The sequence below is a fragment of the Typopeltis vanoorti genome, chromosome 5, assembly GCF_054136105.1.
Source record: "Typopeltis vanoorti isolate ZY-2024b chromosome 5, IOZ_Tvanoo_1.0, whole genome shotgun sequence".
Taxonomy (NCBI): domain Eukaryota; kingdom Metazoa; phylum Arthropoda; class Arachnida; order Uropygi; family Thelyphonidae; genus Typopeltis; species Typopeltis vanoorti.
This window is the reverse complement of record NC_143553.1, coordinates 33,461,903-33,476,754: the sequence shown is the minus strand read 5'-3', so window position 1 is coordinate 33,476,754 and position 14,852 is coordinate 33,461,903. Positions and strand designations below refer to the sequence as shown.

Below are 14,852 nucleotides of genomic sequence, written 5' to 3'. Positions count from 1 at the left end.
TGACTAGTCCATATCCTGAGCAAAAGTCCAATAAATACTTACCATTATTATTACCTTTGCCCTTTTCTCCAAATTTTTCTGAAAATGTTCCTATATGCCTGGTGGGATTCATTTCCTCCTCTGCTGTTCAGATCTCCAACAAGAACCACTTTTTCAATTTTATTTGTCAGCTGCCTGTTCTTATGACTAAAAAAATTCCTTCACTTGTTCCTTAGAAGATCAAGTGGAGGAATTTTTTCAAGTGTGGGATCATAGGCACAAATAAGTTTCATTTTGAAGTTTGCCCACATAACTCTACTTCAAACCACTTTCCAATCTAGAAGTTTATCTTCATGTTTGGTGTTGAATGCTAATTATTATTATTATTATTATTAAGGCCTCCAAGGAGTCAAAAGACTCATCGAGGGAGGTCCTTCCTAAGACATAAAGTCTGTCAAGACTCATCAAGGGGAGGTTCCCCCCCCCCCTGAGAAACACAAAGTCTATCATACCACTCTTTAAACTCACTGACCATTCTCGCTCCCACCACTCCATCAGGCAATGCATTCCACGGCTCAACCACCCTCCACACAAAGAAACCACTCCTTACCCTCTTGCTCACAGTTTCCTTTCGTAACTTCCAGGGATGGCCTCTTGTCATCACTCCTTCCTGCTGTTCAACCAAGCGAAAGAACTCCCCAGTGTCAACCCTGTAACCACCTCTCAACAGTTTAAAAGTCTCAATCATATCACCTCTCCTTCTTCTATCCACCAAACTCTGCAGTCCACATTCTCTCAGCCGATCCTCATAACTATCCTTGTACAGTCCTGAAACCATCTTTGTCATCCGTCTTTGTATCCTTTCCACAGTTAATTTATCCCCTTCAAATCCTGGGGACCAAATCTGAGAACAATAGTCCAAGTGTGGTCTGATCAGAGACTTATACAACGGAATGATAACCCTCTTATCTCTGCAGGTCAGTGTCTTTCTCATAATAGCAGCAATTCTCTGTGTTACCTTCACCACCTTTGCAATATGTCCCCTAAACTTCAGGTTTCTATCAATCATCAACCCCAGATCTCTTGTCTCCCCTACTTCCTCCAGTATCACTCCTCCCATAGAGTATGCAGTATCCCATCGATGTTTCCCAAACCTCAAGACCTTACATTTTGCTGCATTAAACTTACACCCCCATTCATTTGCCCATATATCTAGCTTATTTAAATCCTCTTGCAGGGCTACCACATCTGCACTATTACTAATAATCCTTCCCAGCTTCGCATCATCTGCAAACAACTGAATATCCCCCTGCAATCCACTGGCTATGTCATTGATATAAAGGTTAAACAATATAGGTCCTAGTACTGAGCCCTGTGGGACCCAACTTGTAACCCTCTGCCTCCTGGAAACTGCTCCACCATACACAACTCTCTGATACCTATCAGACAGCCAATCCTGAATCCAGTTGACCAATCTGACATCCAGACCCATTTGCTGCAACTTAAATATCAGCTTATCATGTGGCACCCTGTCAAATGCCTTCGCCAAGTCTAAGAAAATTGCAGTATATGCCTTTCCCTCATCTAATGTTCTTGTAACTTTATTATAAAAGGCTAGCATATTGCTAAAACAAGAGCGTCCTTTCACAAATCCATGTTGATTCTCACAGATAACATTACCCTCATCTGCCCAATGCTGTATACGGGCCCTCACTACTTTCTCCAAGATCTTAACAACTACCGATGACACACAGACTGGCCTATAATTAGACACTTCCAGTCTGTTACCACCCTTATGCAATGGCACTATCTAACCTTCCTTCCATTCCCTGGGCACCTTTGCCAAAGCCAGACTTTCATTGAAAAGCCACGTTAAAGGCACTGTCAATTCCCTAGCACATTCTCTCAAAACTCTTGGTGAAATACCATCCAGTCCCACAGCTTTACTGACATCCAGAGTACTCAGTATCTGAAACACACTCTCCTCCTGTACCTCCAGACCTCGAACCAGTCCTATCCCTCTAGCATTAAAATTGACTCCTCTAGGATGAAATACTCCATAAATTGTTCATTGAACAATTCCATTATGTCCTCTGCATCAGTCACTCTATTCCCATTTTTATCCCACAATATCATTCTTCCACAGTCATTTCTCCTCCTACTGGCCACATAGCTAAAAAATTCCCTAGGATTTTCTTTGGATCTTAGGGCCAATCTCCTCTCATATTCCAGTTTCGCTTTCCTTACCACACTAGTCACTCTTCTGGCCTGTGTCTTATATTCCTCATGCATCTCTTCACCTGTCTCCTTATATCTCTTCCATAGCCTCTTTTTTGCATGCAATTCCTGTTTAATATTGTTTGTCATCCACTTTACTCCAAATTGTGTCCTCTTCTTCACTTGTGGTATACAACTTACCATTGCTGATAACAAATATTCTTTCACAATTTTCCACGCACTAGTGATATCCCGGCCTTCCAATTCCTCCCTCCATGAAACTTCCCGAAGTTGACATCTAAGACTATTATAATCACCTGCACTCTCTCCAACTGGTGGGAGAGATGTCTAAACAGTTATTATCAACTCTTCTGATGCTATAACCAAATCCAAAACTTTTGAACCTCTTGTTCCCTCTGTTACATTTTTCCTAAGACATTTGTCCCTCAAGAATTCTAGAAATTCCATTCCCCTATTGCTACATGCATCTTCCTCTCTCCAATTTATACTACTGAAGTTAAAATCTCCCATAACAATCATTCTTCTTGCACTTGCCAAACTTAGCTGTCTAAACATCTCCTGGTCCCCATCCTCTGTGCTCCTGGGTCTGTAGCAACACCCCATTAAGTATCCTGTCTTGCCTACCTCACACCATACGCTCTCAAAATCATTTGTCTCACTTCCTTCCAAATTCTCCACTCGTAGAGGACATAGGTCATCACTTATCATAAGCAGTTCCCCACCACCACGCTTTCCCCTCCTATCCTGACGAAAAATGCTATACCCATCCTGTTGTTATATCCCCTTCTGTCAACCACGTCTCAGTGATCGCAATAATTTTTGGCCAGGCTGATGCTATCTGCGCCACCAATTCCTCTCCCTTATTCCGGATACTCCTGGCATTAGTATCAAGCATATAAATGCCATTGTTTCTATACCCGGCATTATCCCTTCTAGACTCCACTGGGCTCAGTGTTACCTGACATTGTCTCCCTTCTCCCAAGTATCCATTCCCACAAGAGGCCACACCTGCTATCATCCTCCCTGGGACACACTGACTCGTTCAGAACAGCAATCTCTCCAGATGCCTACGTCCTTCCTCATTCAAATGTAAACGGTCTCTCGCATACATTTCCTCTCTTTCCTCAAACGCACTCCAAGCATCCACATATACCAGTCCTCTCTTGTCACACATTCTTGCTATTATGCCATTCAATATCACCGCTCTTCTGCTCAGCTCATCATTATCATACCTAGGCAACACGCACACTATTTTTCCTCTCTCTGTCTTCTTCCGTACAGTCTCAAGCAAAAATCTCATATCTCTCACTGCCTGACTTACATTACCACTCAAGTTATTCGTTCCTACCATCACAATCATCTCATCCACCCTTTCACCTCTCTTAATTGCCATAGCCACCCTTTCTATTGTTCCTCCTGGCAAACACTCCTCACGCATCCTATCTTGAACACCACGGATCATTGAGTCGCCATACATTATACCTCTTACCATTCCCTCGCTCCTATTGTTTCCATTCTCTCCTCTTCTTTCATTCCCATACCTCTCTCTTCTACTGTTTCCATTCTCTCCTCTTCTAGCACTCCCATACATCTCTCTCATTCCCTCTCTCCTACTGTTTCCATTTTCTCCACTTCTAGCACTTCCATATCCCTCTCTCATTCTGTCTCTCCTACTACTGTTTCCATCCTCTCGTCTTCTAGCATTCCCATACCTCTCTCTCATTCCATGTCTCCTACCATTTCCATTCTCTCCTCTTCTAGCATTCCCATACCTCTCTCTCATTCCCTCTCTTCTACTGTTTCCATTCTCTCCTCTTCTAGCACCCCCATACCTCTCACTCATACTCCCTAAATTCTCTCTCTCTCCTACTCTGATTCGCCTTGCATTTATCTCTTCCATTCTCCTAATCTTATCTTTCATACTTCTGCTCTCATTCACAAGACATTCCACCTCCTCTTTCAACTCATCTATCTCCCTCTGCAGGTCAGTCACTCTTAATCTAAATTCACTCTCCCAAACAAAACCATCTTCTAAACTTTCACAGTCACTCACACCTTCCACACTATCAACTATTATTTTCTCATTCTCTCCTATCACACTACTTGTCTTCCTACATTCATTCCCCGTTCCTGGAGCAACAAAGTCGGATATCGATATATCTAATGTAATTCTACTCCTTTCTTTCCTTGATCATTATTGTCTGAAAATAACATCCTATACTTATTTAGTAAGATCGCACCTGTTTTTGTCTTCTTTGTCTCAGTAATGCTACTTATGTCCATGTGGTACTTTTCCAATTCTTCTGCAAATTCGATTTCCTTTCCATTAATACTTCTTATGCTGATGGTTTCTATCTTCAGGCTGGCCTGGTGGCAGAGTGGTTAATGTATCTTCTCTCCAGCCAAAAGACTGTGGGTTTGAATCCCACCAAGGGTACTTCTAGATGTTGAGTTAGAGCGTGTTCCAGTAGCTAACTTTTCACTTTTTGCCCTGGTTCCCTGACAAAAATAGTGTGGGCTTGTTTAATCGGATGATGCGCCACCCACCATGAAATTTCATCATGTTGAACCATCATATGCATTTATAATTTAAGCCAAAAAAAAGTACAATTTGGTTAGCTAAGTCCCAAATTGCCAGCCCATCCTCGTTTGTTCAGTGCACAGCAGATACATACTAATGGGGCACACCACAATCCATTACAATTTTTGAAACTGGTCTCACTTTTAACCAAATTGTTGCTGTTTGTGTACTGTGACAAACTGTGTTTGTGCTCTGAAGATGCTAGGTATAATACCAGTGAAATATCAGCAAATAAGTTAAATAAATATTAATTATTTTTTTTATTATTCTTGTTGTGAATTAATACTGTTAAATAAATCAACATGAACTGCCAACATACAAGCTTAATAAGTGTAAAATAATGGTGTACACTAATGACATAACATCAAAAATTGGTATTATTACTGCTCAAATTGAAACAAAGAATAGTAATAAGTGGATAGGAGGATATTTGACTTCAATTTTAAATGACATAACAATAAAACACACTCTCCACAGCATGGTCAGTGATTTATTTATTCATATGGGTTCCCCCACCCCTCATCCATCCCTTAGAACTGGTCGAGTCTTCCTAACGAGGAATTAAGTATGTATATATTACTGTAAATCCGTGTGTGTGTTCACAGGCCAGTTTGCCTGTTCTGAGGGACAAAAACTCAACTTTCTCAGGTGAATATATCCTCTACCTCTGTATGAGACCGGCTAACTCACCTTTAGTCGAAAGAGGCCAGATAAGGGTTCCTCATGTCATAGATGGGAATCGAACCCAGGTCTTTCCGAACAAAGTGCTTCATCTATACCAACCGAGCTACGGAGTCTCAAATGGTCAGTGATGAATAAACATAATTGCCGGCAAAGGTTGGTCGATTGGTAGAGCCTCTGCTACTAATGGCTCAGTTAAGTAAGTTTGAGCGCGGTTAGTAGTCGGAAGGGGCCAATCGTTCGATGCTGTTGGCACACTCTCCCTCAGTGAGTCTTTGGACTCCCTGGAGGTGTCAAATAATAATAATAAAATTTGGATAAACAGCAAAGATCTACAATTCTCTAAATAAAATTATACAAACAAAAGTATAATATTACCAACAGTTCTTGCTCTCTATGGGGCAGAACCTTGAATCTTAAAAAAAAAAATAAGCAGAGAAGAAACTGTCGACTTTTTAAATGAAATGTTTCAGGAAAATAAACAGAATTGACTAGATGCACTAATGCACAAGAGTGCTGCAAGATTTGAATATCCCTAATTCAACAATTCTTAACATAATTAAGTGTAAGGTTTTGAGATTTGGTAAGCAACGATGAGATGCCAAGTATACACTTGGTGGGGAAACTTTAACAGAAGTAGAGGAGATGAGAGATCTAGGTGTGATGGTGGACAAGGCCCTGAAATTCAGGGGCCACATTGCACAAGTTGTGAAGACATCACATTGAATAATGGCAATGATGGCCTTATATGGATTATTGTGCACAGATTTGGTCGCCGGATTTTCATGGTGACGAAGATATGTTCGAAAGGGTACAGAGAAGATTCACAAAGGTAGTCAGAGGTTTTTGGAATGTGGAGTATGAGGACAGATTGAGGGAATGTAAGTTGCAGAGCCTCGTGAATAGGAAGGAGAGCAGGGGATATGATTGAGACATATAAACTGGTCAGGGGTTGTCATCAGGTAGATATGGAAGATTTTTCATTGAAGTGGAGAGGGAAGTAGAACAAGAGGCCATTGCTGGAAACTGTATAAGGAGGGTGTGAGCAAAGGAGTGAGAAGAAGGTTCTTTGTATGGAGGGTAGTTGATGAGTGGAATGCATTGCCTGAGTGTGTTGTGGACACATTGAATCAGTTTAAGATGCGGTTGGATGAGCATTGTATGCAATAGTGAGTACCTCCCACGATGAGTCTCTGACTCCATGGAGGTCGGGTGTTGATAATAATAATAATAATTAAAAAAAAGCATCAACTCCATTGGTTTGGCTACATTTATGCGAATGGAACTAAACAGACTTCCTCGCCTGGTATTTGAGGACACTATGGTACAAGACTCAGGGGAAGACCAAAATTAGCATGGCATAAAGCTCTTAGAACTGCACTAGACTTCAAAACCGTTGGCATATGAAAGTGCTTGCTTTGGACAGAGGGGCAGAAGACTCTTATTCATAAGAGATTCACCCAGTCTTGAAAGAGAAAAAGATAAAGTGGTAAATATTGCCTTAGGTTAAAAAATATTAAGCCCCATTTCCCTGCTAATATATAAAAGGAAGATGAAATGGAATTAATAAAAATTCAACTTATTACCTTTATTGCTACCTATAGAAGAGTCAGTAGGAAATGAATCAACATTATTCTGCTGCCACTGAAATGATGACTGGGCATAAGGCATTTCTGGAATTAACTGGTGAAGTCTGATTCTCCTGCAGTATATAGAAGCAGCTTCAGGTTCCAATGCTATTAACAGTTGATCTGGAAAATCTGGTGTTGCAATGCCTGCCTAAAATTAATTATTGTCAGTTAATATAATGATTCTTATTATATTCAAAAATTCAGAAATCAAGTTAAAAACTTTTTTAAATCTAAAACATTAGATTTAATTTAGTTATGTAATTAGATTTCACATGCTGAACACAGTATGTGAAATCTGAGGTATATTGATGATACAGTACTCCTTTGTGATGATAAAAAAAACTAGGGCAAATCCTTGATAAAGTTAAGTCAGATCAAAGTATGAGATCAGTAATAACTTCAGCTCAGTCCTAGCAAGACAAAGATTATAGTTCTCAAAGAAAATACAGACAGGGAAGTTCCTGAGAAACAAGTGTGCCTTAATGGAGAAAGAACTGAGGTAGTCAGCAAGTTCAAGTACCTCAGATCCATTATTAATGTGAAGAATTGCTGTTCAGAAGTCATTGGAAGTGGCAAAAACAACATTCAGAGACTGTCTAAAATCTGTAAGGATGGATCTATCTCCACTGGACCAAAGTTGAGGATTCTGGATGTAGCTGTTTTTTCAACAATGACTTATGGATGTGAGACTTGGAAAAGGATAGCTGCTTTTGAGATGCTACTGAAGGCTGTTGAGGATATCACATACTGAAAGGCAGACAAAGGGATGGGTGCTAGAAAGGATTGATAGAACTTTAAGGCTCCTTAAGCATATTGACAGAAGAAAGTTGAAATCCTTTGGACACACTGAAAGAGTAGGAGGACTTATCAAAACAGTATTAGAAGGTAAAGTTCCTGGAAACAGAGGAAAGGGTAGATGGTGGGTCTGGAGTGGATGATCTTCAGAGAGTTGAGTCCTCCAGAAAAGCAAACAGCATGACCATATGGCGAGGGCTAGTGTAGAACATCATCAAGCAAATGAGTGACAATGTCCAATGAATGGAATCGGAAGTCCTAATATTACTTCAAATTAAACTAATTTCAGCAATAGCTAATAAAAAATATCGCTGAAGATGACAGTGAAAATGTTCAGACATGTCAGTTGTACAAGAAGAGCGATCCTAATGGGGATTTTAATTATAGAACTATGGACTGGAAAGAGCAGATAGCATAATGTGACAGCAAATAGAATTAATTTCTTCAGTTCTTTGAACCTTAGACTTCATGTGATGGAGCACTGCCAGTTTGTGAGCATTGGTTTAGTAACTGTGCATGAGGTATAAAATTAACATCAGTTGGTGAGAGTAGGGAGGTGTCTAAGTAGTGGAAAAAGGAATGTCAAACTATAAAGAGGATCATTATGAAAAGCTTAGTTTTAAGCTTACATATACAACACAGTGGAGCCTCCATAACTTGGTCAGTATAGACTAAGCCCTTTGGTCGGAAAGACCTGGATTCGATTCCTGTCAGTGATGTGAGGAACCTTTATCTGCTCTCTTTCGATGAAAGGTGAGTTAGTCGGTCTCATATGAAGGTAGGGGATTTTTTTCACCTGGAAACTCAGGTTTTTTCATTCTCCCAGAACAGGCAAACTGACCCTGTAAATACACATGGATTACAGTCATGAATACGTCCCAGCCATATGTGGACCTGAGCCTGGATAAAATAGGGTGTTGGTGAAAGCAATGGTGAACTACCTTGTGAAAATCTCACCAGGAGTGCTTTGGGGGAAATGCCTACAAAGTCACCTATGGTCAGGAACGACTGAAAGGGAAAACCACCACCATACAATACAGTAACAAGCAGTAGGGAGGAAATCTGTAGAAAGTGATTGATACAACATTAAAATTAGTTATACTATAGCTAAAATAGGCAATGTACAGCTGTATCTCAGGAGACAGGTGAATAAATAAAATTTATTTTTATGATAATCTCACACTCAAGAAATTATTCAACCAGTAGCATACCAACACTGTTGAAAAAGAAGAAGCTTGTTAATATTGAATTTGAAATCTGCAGAATACACTGTTTAGGAAATACATAAAAGAGAAGTCTGCTCCATAAGACAGCAGTAGAATTTTTATAAATTTGGAGATGAACTGTGAAAGGATGATAACCAGTTGAATGCATGTGTCCTTAACAGAGTTACATGAGCGAATTGGAGGATGACTAATGTTAATTTGAATAGTGAATGTGGAAATCTGTACAAAATGAATGTGATCAATATGAAATATGATTTTATATTGATTGAAATGTGAAATATGAAAATTAGAGGTCAGCATTACCCATGAAGGAAAATTTTATCTTGCCTAGAGATTAAGGTAATGCAAGCAATACCGAACCTGGAAGAAGGAAAGGACACATAGAGGAAGGAAGGAAATGGAATTTATACAGTTTATACTGAAGGATGATTACTTAAAACAGTATGTGATATAGGAGACATAAGATATGAGAAAGTGTTACATCAGGCAACAGAAGAAATTTACCTATAAACAAGCCATTTTACACCCAAATGGTTGTCATCTCCTCCCCCATGCAACAACACTTACACAGCCACTCCCATACAAGAGTAGTTTGACATTATAACAGTGCCTGTGGGATAGGCTTTGCGACTTCTATGCTTCATTTCCATGATTAGACTATTGTTTCTGGCCTTCCAAACACAAGCATATGCACCGAATTTATCACCAAAGTAATCCTCACCAGCAATAAATTCCCCACACTACTCTCAAATGCCATTCCAAACTAAACCTTGGTTCTTCAAAAGATGTGCCAAGGCTGTACAAATGAAAAATCAAGATACCATAACTGGCTCAAACCATCTGCCTTTAAAGCTTATACTCAAGCCTGAAACAGATGCAAAAAAACTATCATTGCTTCCAAAAGAGTGTTCGAAAGACCAAAAAGCAGAAAAATAGCAGCCTGTCAAAACGGCAGCCAAGCCTTTTGGTCTCTCACCAAAGCAATTGGTTGTAACTTCTGCCCAACACTATTCCGACCCAGGGCCAGTTCTAGGCTTAGCACAACAGCCAAAGCCATTGCTCTCTCCTATGCCAGGGCCTGTTGTGCCTAAGCCACTACTTGAAGGTGCCAACATCATAAAAAAACAAAATAAATAGTAGTATTAAAGAGGACCAGAGAGTCAAAGTGTTGGTGGTACAAGCAGTATCCCCAAAATGCTCTATAAGCACTGTTTTGGCAATAACTATAAATTGCTTTTAACAAAGAATTTTATGATGCATGTGTTGTTTAACAATGCATTGATAAAATTGGCTTAGGGGTGCCATATATACCCTTGAGCTAGCACTGTTCCCAACTCTATCATACCCAAATGGCTCTATTGCATCATCACCCACAGAAAAAGCCAATCTCCTGGCTTCACACTTTGCTTCCAATGCACGCATAACTAACAATGGTCCCCAACCATTCCAGATGCCCAGCATACAATGTCCCCAATATCATTTTTCCAGAAAGAGATCAGAAAAATACATGGCCAGGAGAGAGAAAAAAAGTCTCCTGGCCCTGATGGCATTCCTCCAATTGTCCTGAAATTTGGAGCACCAGAACTGACTCCTATCTATGTCGCCTGTATATGCTCTTACTACACTGGTATCTATCCCACAGCCTGGAAATTGGCATATATTCAACTCATTCCCAAGAAGGGCGACAAATCGCTGCTATCTAACTTTTTTTTTTTTTTTTTTTTATGTTGAGCCCATACACAAGAGGTTGGTATAAACCTATAGTACGTTAGTACCGTGTATCTACAGAACGTCAACCACCACTGCCCTCAATTTTGATCTCCAAGTCATTCTCCAATGGGGTTCAGCTAATGTAATGGAAAAAATCATCAATTCCCAACTCCTACACTACTTGAAGGCACCCACCTAATAAATGACTGCCAGTATGGATTCCGTCGCTGCCAATTAACAGGAGATCTGTTCACACGTCACCCATCCCCATCTCTGGACAAATGTCAAAGTTTGGTGAATTTCAAGTGGAACTATTCAGCTAATGCTGGGTTCCACAAGGAGCCTCCCCATTTCCCTGCTTGTCTTGCACACTTGTTCTCTCATTCTCTATACTCATGCTACTCACTTCATTCATAACCATCACTTCAATGCCTTCCTTATGCTCCAGCCCTTTCACATTTAATATCTATGAATAAATGTTAATATATTAGTAATGTTTCTAAATTAAAGTTATGCATTATGGATGAAGACCACTACAAGCAGATTAGCATATAAATGGGAATCTGCTGTAATCAGATTCATTCAAAGGAAAAGTAGATGAAAAAATAGAAGAGGTAGTATAGGTAGTAAAACAATTACAAGAGCTTGATTTGAATATAGCTGTTGAATTGAATGGGATATTTAAGATAATTCCATTATGCAAGGGTGGGACTGGGACTGATGTAAAAAATTACTTAGATTAGTCAGCATATCTCTTGTGTGGTGATGAAAGTTTTAGAAAGGTTGATTAGGAAATGCACCCAGAAGCAGTCCTCTATATAGGGGCAACATTGATAAAGGTAGATAAAGACCTACCTTACAAACTGCTCAAGTTCTATAACAGAGCAAAGCAACAGCAGAGTTAGATAGGGGATGGATATATTATGATACTTATGAATAATTCTGTCCAATATCTTGTTAAGATATTGGACAGAATTTCACATGCAAAGTTGTTATACCAATTCAAAGGGATAGGCATGCAAAATCCACTTGTGACATGTGGATAGGAGAGTGATTAAATGACAGATATCAGAAAGTGATGTATTGGTGATACTGATGATGCACTATAGGATTCTGTACTCAGGCTATTATTGAACTTATATATTAATGTTACTCAGGATGGACTAGATGGAGATATACAGTTGGGGTGAGTGATAAACAACACGTCCAATACAGAATCCCTGCAGGCTGACTTGATCAGATTAATATCTATGAATAAATGTTAATGTGTTAGTAATGTTTCTAAATTAAAGTTATGCATTATGGATGAAGATCATTGCAAGCAGATTAACATATAAATGGGAATCTGCTGCAAGTAGTCAATGAAGCTGGAGGCCCAAGGGTTATTGTGGAGTGAGTTACATCATTATTATTATTTCTCAGACCTCTCCAGAGTCAAAGATTTTTCATGGAAGTCCCCTGTAACCATTGTTCACACAACAAATCTAGTCTAGACACCATATCTGGAGTTGTGGTGGAGAGAAATAGGATACAGAAATGGATTGATAACAGGAGTATTTTCTGTGGTTATCAGCATGGGTTTGTTAAACAGAAATCATGTTTTACTAACTTACTTATATACTATAACAAAGTGACAAATACCTTGGACAAAGGAGATGCATATACAGTGGTGTACTTAGATTTTGTAAAAGCTTTTGATAGACTACCACACAACAAGCTTTTAAATAAATTGAAAACAGATGGGATTGGATAACAGGCTTCTGAGTTGGATCAGTGACTGGCTGTCAGATAGGTATTAGAGAGTTGTATATGATGAATAATACTGGAATGGATTTAGCTGGTGATATGTAGCTGTTTGCAGATGATGCAAGTGGAGAGCAATGCAGAGTCAAGCAGATGTTATGGCTTTGCAGGAGGACTCGAATATATTGCATGTATGGGCAAGTAAGTGGAACTGTCAGTTCAATGTTGCAAAGTGTAAGGTTTTGAAATTTGGTAAGCAATGGGATGTAAACTATGCACTTAGTAGGAGAAACTTTAAAGGAGGTTGAGGAGATGAGAGACCTGGGAGTAGTAGTGGACAAGGACCTGAAATTCAGGAGCCACATTGTACAAGTTATGAAGATGTGACATCAGATAATGGCAATGATGTGGAGAATCTTGACATGCAGAAATAAAGGGTATGATACCATTGTATAAGGGTCTTGATCAGGCCTCATATGGATTATTGTGCACAGATTTGGTCGTTGGGTTTTTATGGTGATGAGGATATGTTAAAAAAAAAGGGTCCAGGAAAAGATTCATAAAGGTGGTCAGTGGTCTTTGGAATGTGGAATATGAGGACAGATTGAGATAATGTAAATTATAAATAATAAATTACATGATAACCACAATAATTAATTTTAATGAAATTAAAGTAGAGATATTTCATACAGAAATTAACAGTACATCATCAGTGTGTAGAACAAGCAATCAAAGGAACTGGATTGCAAAGTACATACAGCAGTCAGTGGTTTACCAAGTAAAAACTGTTGCCACATGCTAGAAATTAGTGTTAATAAATAATATTATTAAAAATATTATTAAACAACTATTTATGATGTTTACATAAGATAAGAATCTCCCAAACTTTTGGGAGAGAGAGAGAGAGAGACAATCATTCTGATTTTGGCCAATGTAAAAGGGCTTCACATGGGGGGGGGGGGGGGATATGATTGAGACATAAGCTAGTCGGGGTTGCTGTCAGGTTGACATGAAAGAGATTTCTTTGAAAAGGCGTTCATATTTAAACCTGCATCTATGGAGAAGACTAGCTTTATCCCACTGGATATTGTGTTCACTGTCAATACTATGTTGTGCCATACTTTTGAGGTTTCATGTATTCAATATAATATTGATATTTTTAAATTCTTTTTTCTACAGAACACCCTGTTTGTCCAAAGTATGTTAGATTACATTCACACAGTATCTGGTAAATGCCAGCTAATGATAGAGGTGCCAGTTTGCCTTTTGTAGATGGCAGCAGATGAGAAATTTTGTTGATCCGAAAATGTGTAATGTAAATTGCAAAGCCTCATGATTAGGAAGAGGGAGAAGATATGATCGAGACATATAAGCTAGTCAGGGGTTGTTGTCAGGTTGACATGAAAGAGGTTTTTCATAGAATGAGAGGGGGGGGGGGGGTAGAACAAGAGGCCATCCCTGGAAACTGTACTTGGAGATAGAGTGAGGAGCAGGTTCTTTACATGGTGAGTGGAATGCACTGCTTGAGTGTGTTATAAATGTAGACAGATAGAATCAGTTTAAGGAATGATAGGATGAGCTTTGTGTGCAATAGTGTACTTTCCATGATGAGTCTCAGGACCTCATGGAGGCCGGATGTTAATAATAATAATAACAACAACAATAACCTTGGGTACCTCTGTAGCTTAGTCGGTATAGATGAAGCCCTTTGATTGGAAAGACCTGGGTTCAAATCCCATCTACAATATGAAGATCCTCTTTCAGGGCTTTTCAACTGAAGGTGAGTTAGTCATTCTCACATGGAGATAGTTTTTTCTCGAGGAAACTCAGGTTTTTTTTTTTTTTTTTGCTCCCTAAGAACAGGCAAACCAGCTAGTAGAACACATGCAATTTACAGACAAGAATACTTAGAGGCATTGGGCTAACTACCTTATTTTCATTTTGTGGTTTGGAAATCCAGGGATCCTTGGCAGTCCATGGGTGCTTAAGTGTCTGTTAGAGCCACTGATAGATAGATAGAAGAAAAAAAAAAGTAACTTTGGAGAGGGTACTGAAACAGATAACAAAATTGATATCAGGACCATGGGGGGGGGATATGATTGAGACATTTAAAATGTTAAAGGGTTATCAGATTAACACTGGGGGAGGAAGATTTTTCATATGATAAAACGAGGGGCCATCCCTGTGAGTTGCAGAAAGGAATGGTGAGTAAAAGGGTAAGAAGTACGTTTTTTCATGAAGCATGGTAGGAACATAGAATGCATTGCT

The 14,852-nt window shown here is 39.3% G+C and overlaps 1 protein-coding gene across 1 annotated transcript in view; it reads right to left on the bottom strand.

Annotated features, from left to right (window-relative positions):
• LOC150106300 (heat shock 70 kDa protein 12A-like) overlaps positions 1-14,852 on the bottom strand; it is a 152,666-nt gene that overhangs the window by 50,189 nt on the left and 87,625 nt on the right. Inside the window, exons 5-6 of the mRNA XM_090392973.1 lie at positions 7,164-7,258; positions 4,199-4,211 (exon numbers count right to left, since the gene is read on the bottom strand). Coding sequence (XP_090249099.1) covers positions 4,199-4,211; positions 7,164-7,258 — 108 coding nt within the window. The remainder of the gene's footprint in view (positions 1-4,198; positions 4,212-7,163; positions 7,259-14,852) is intronic.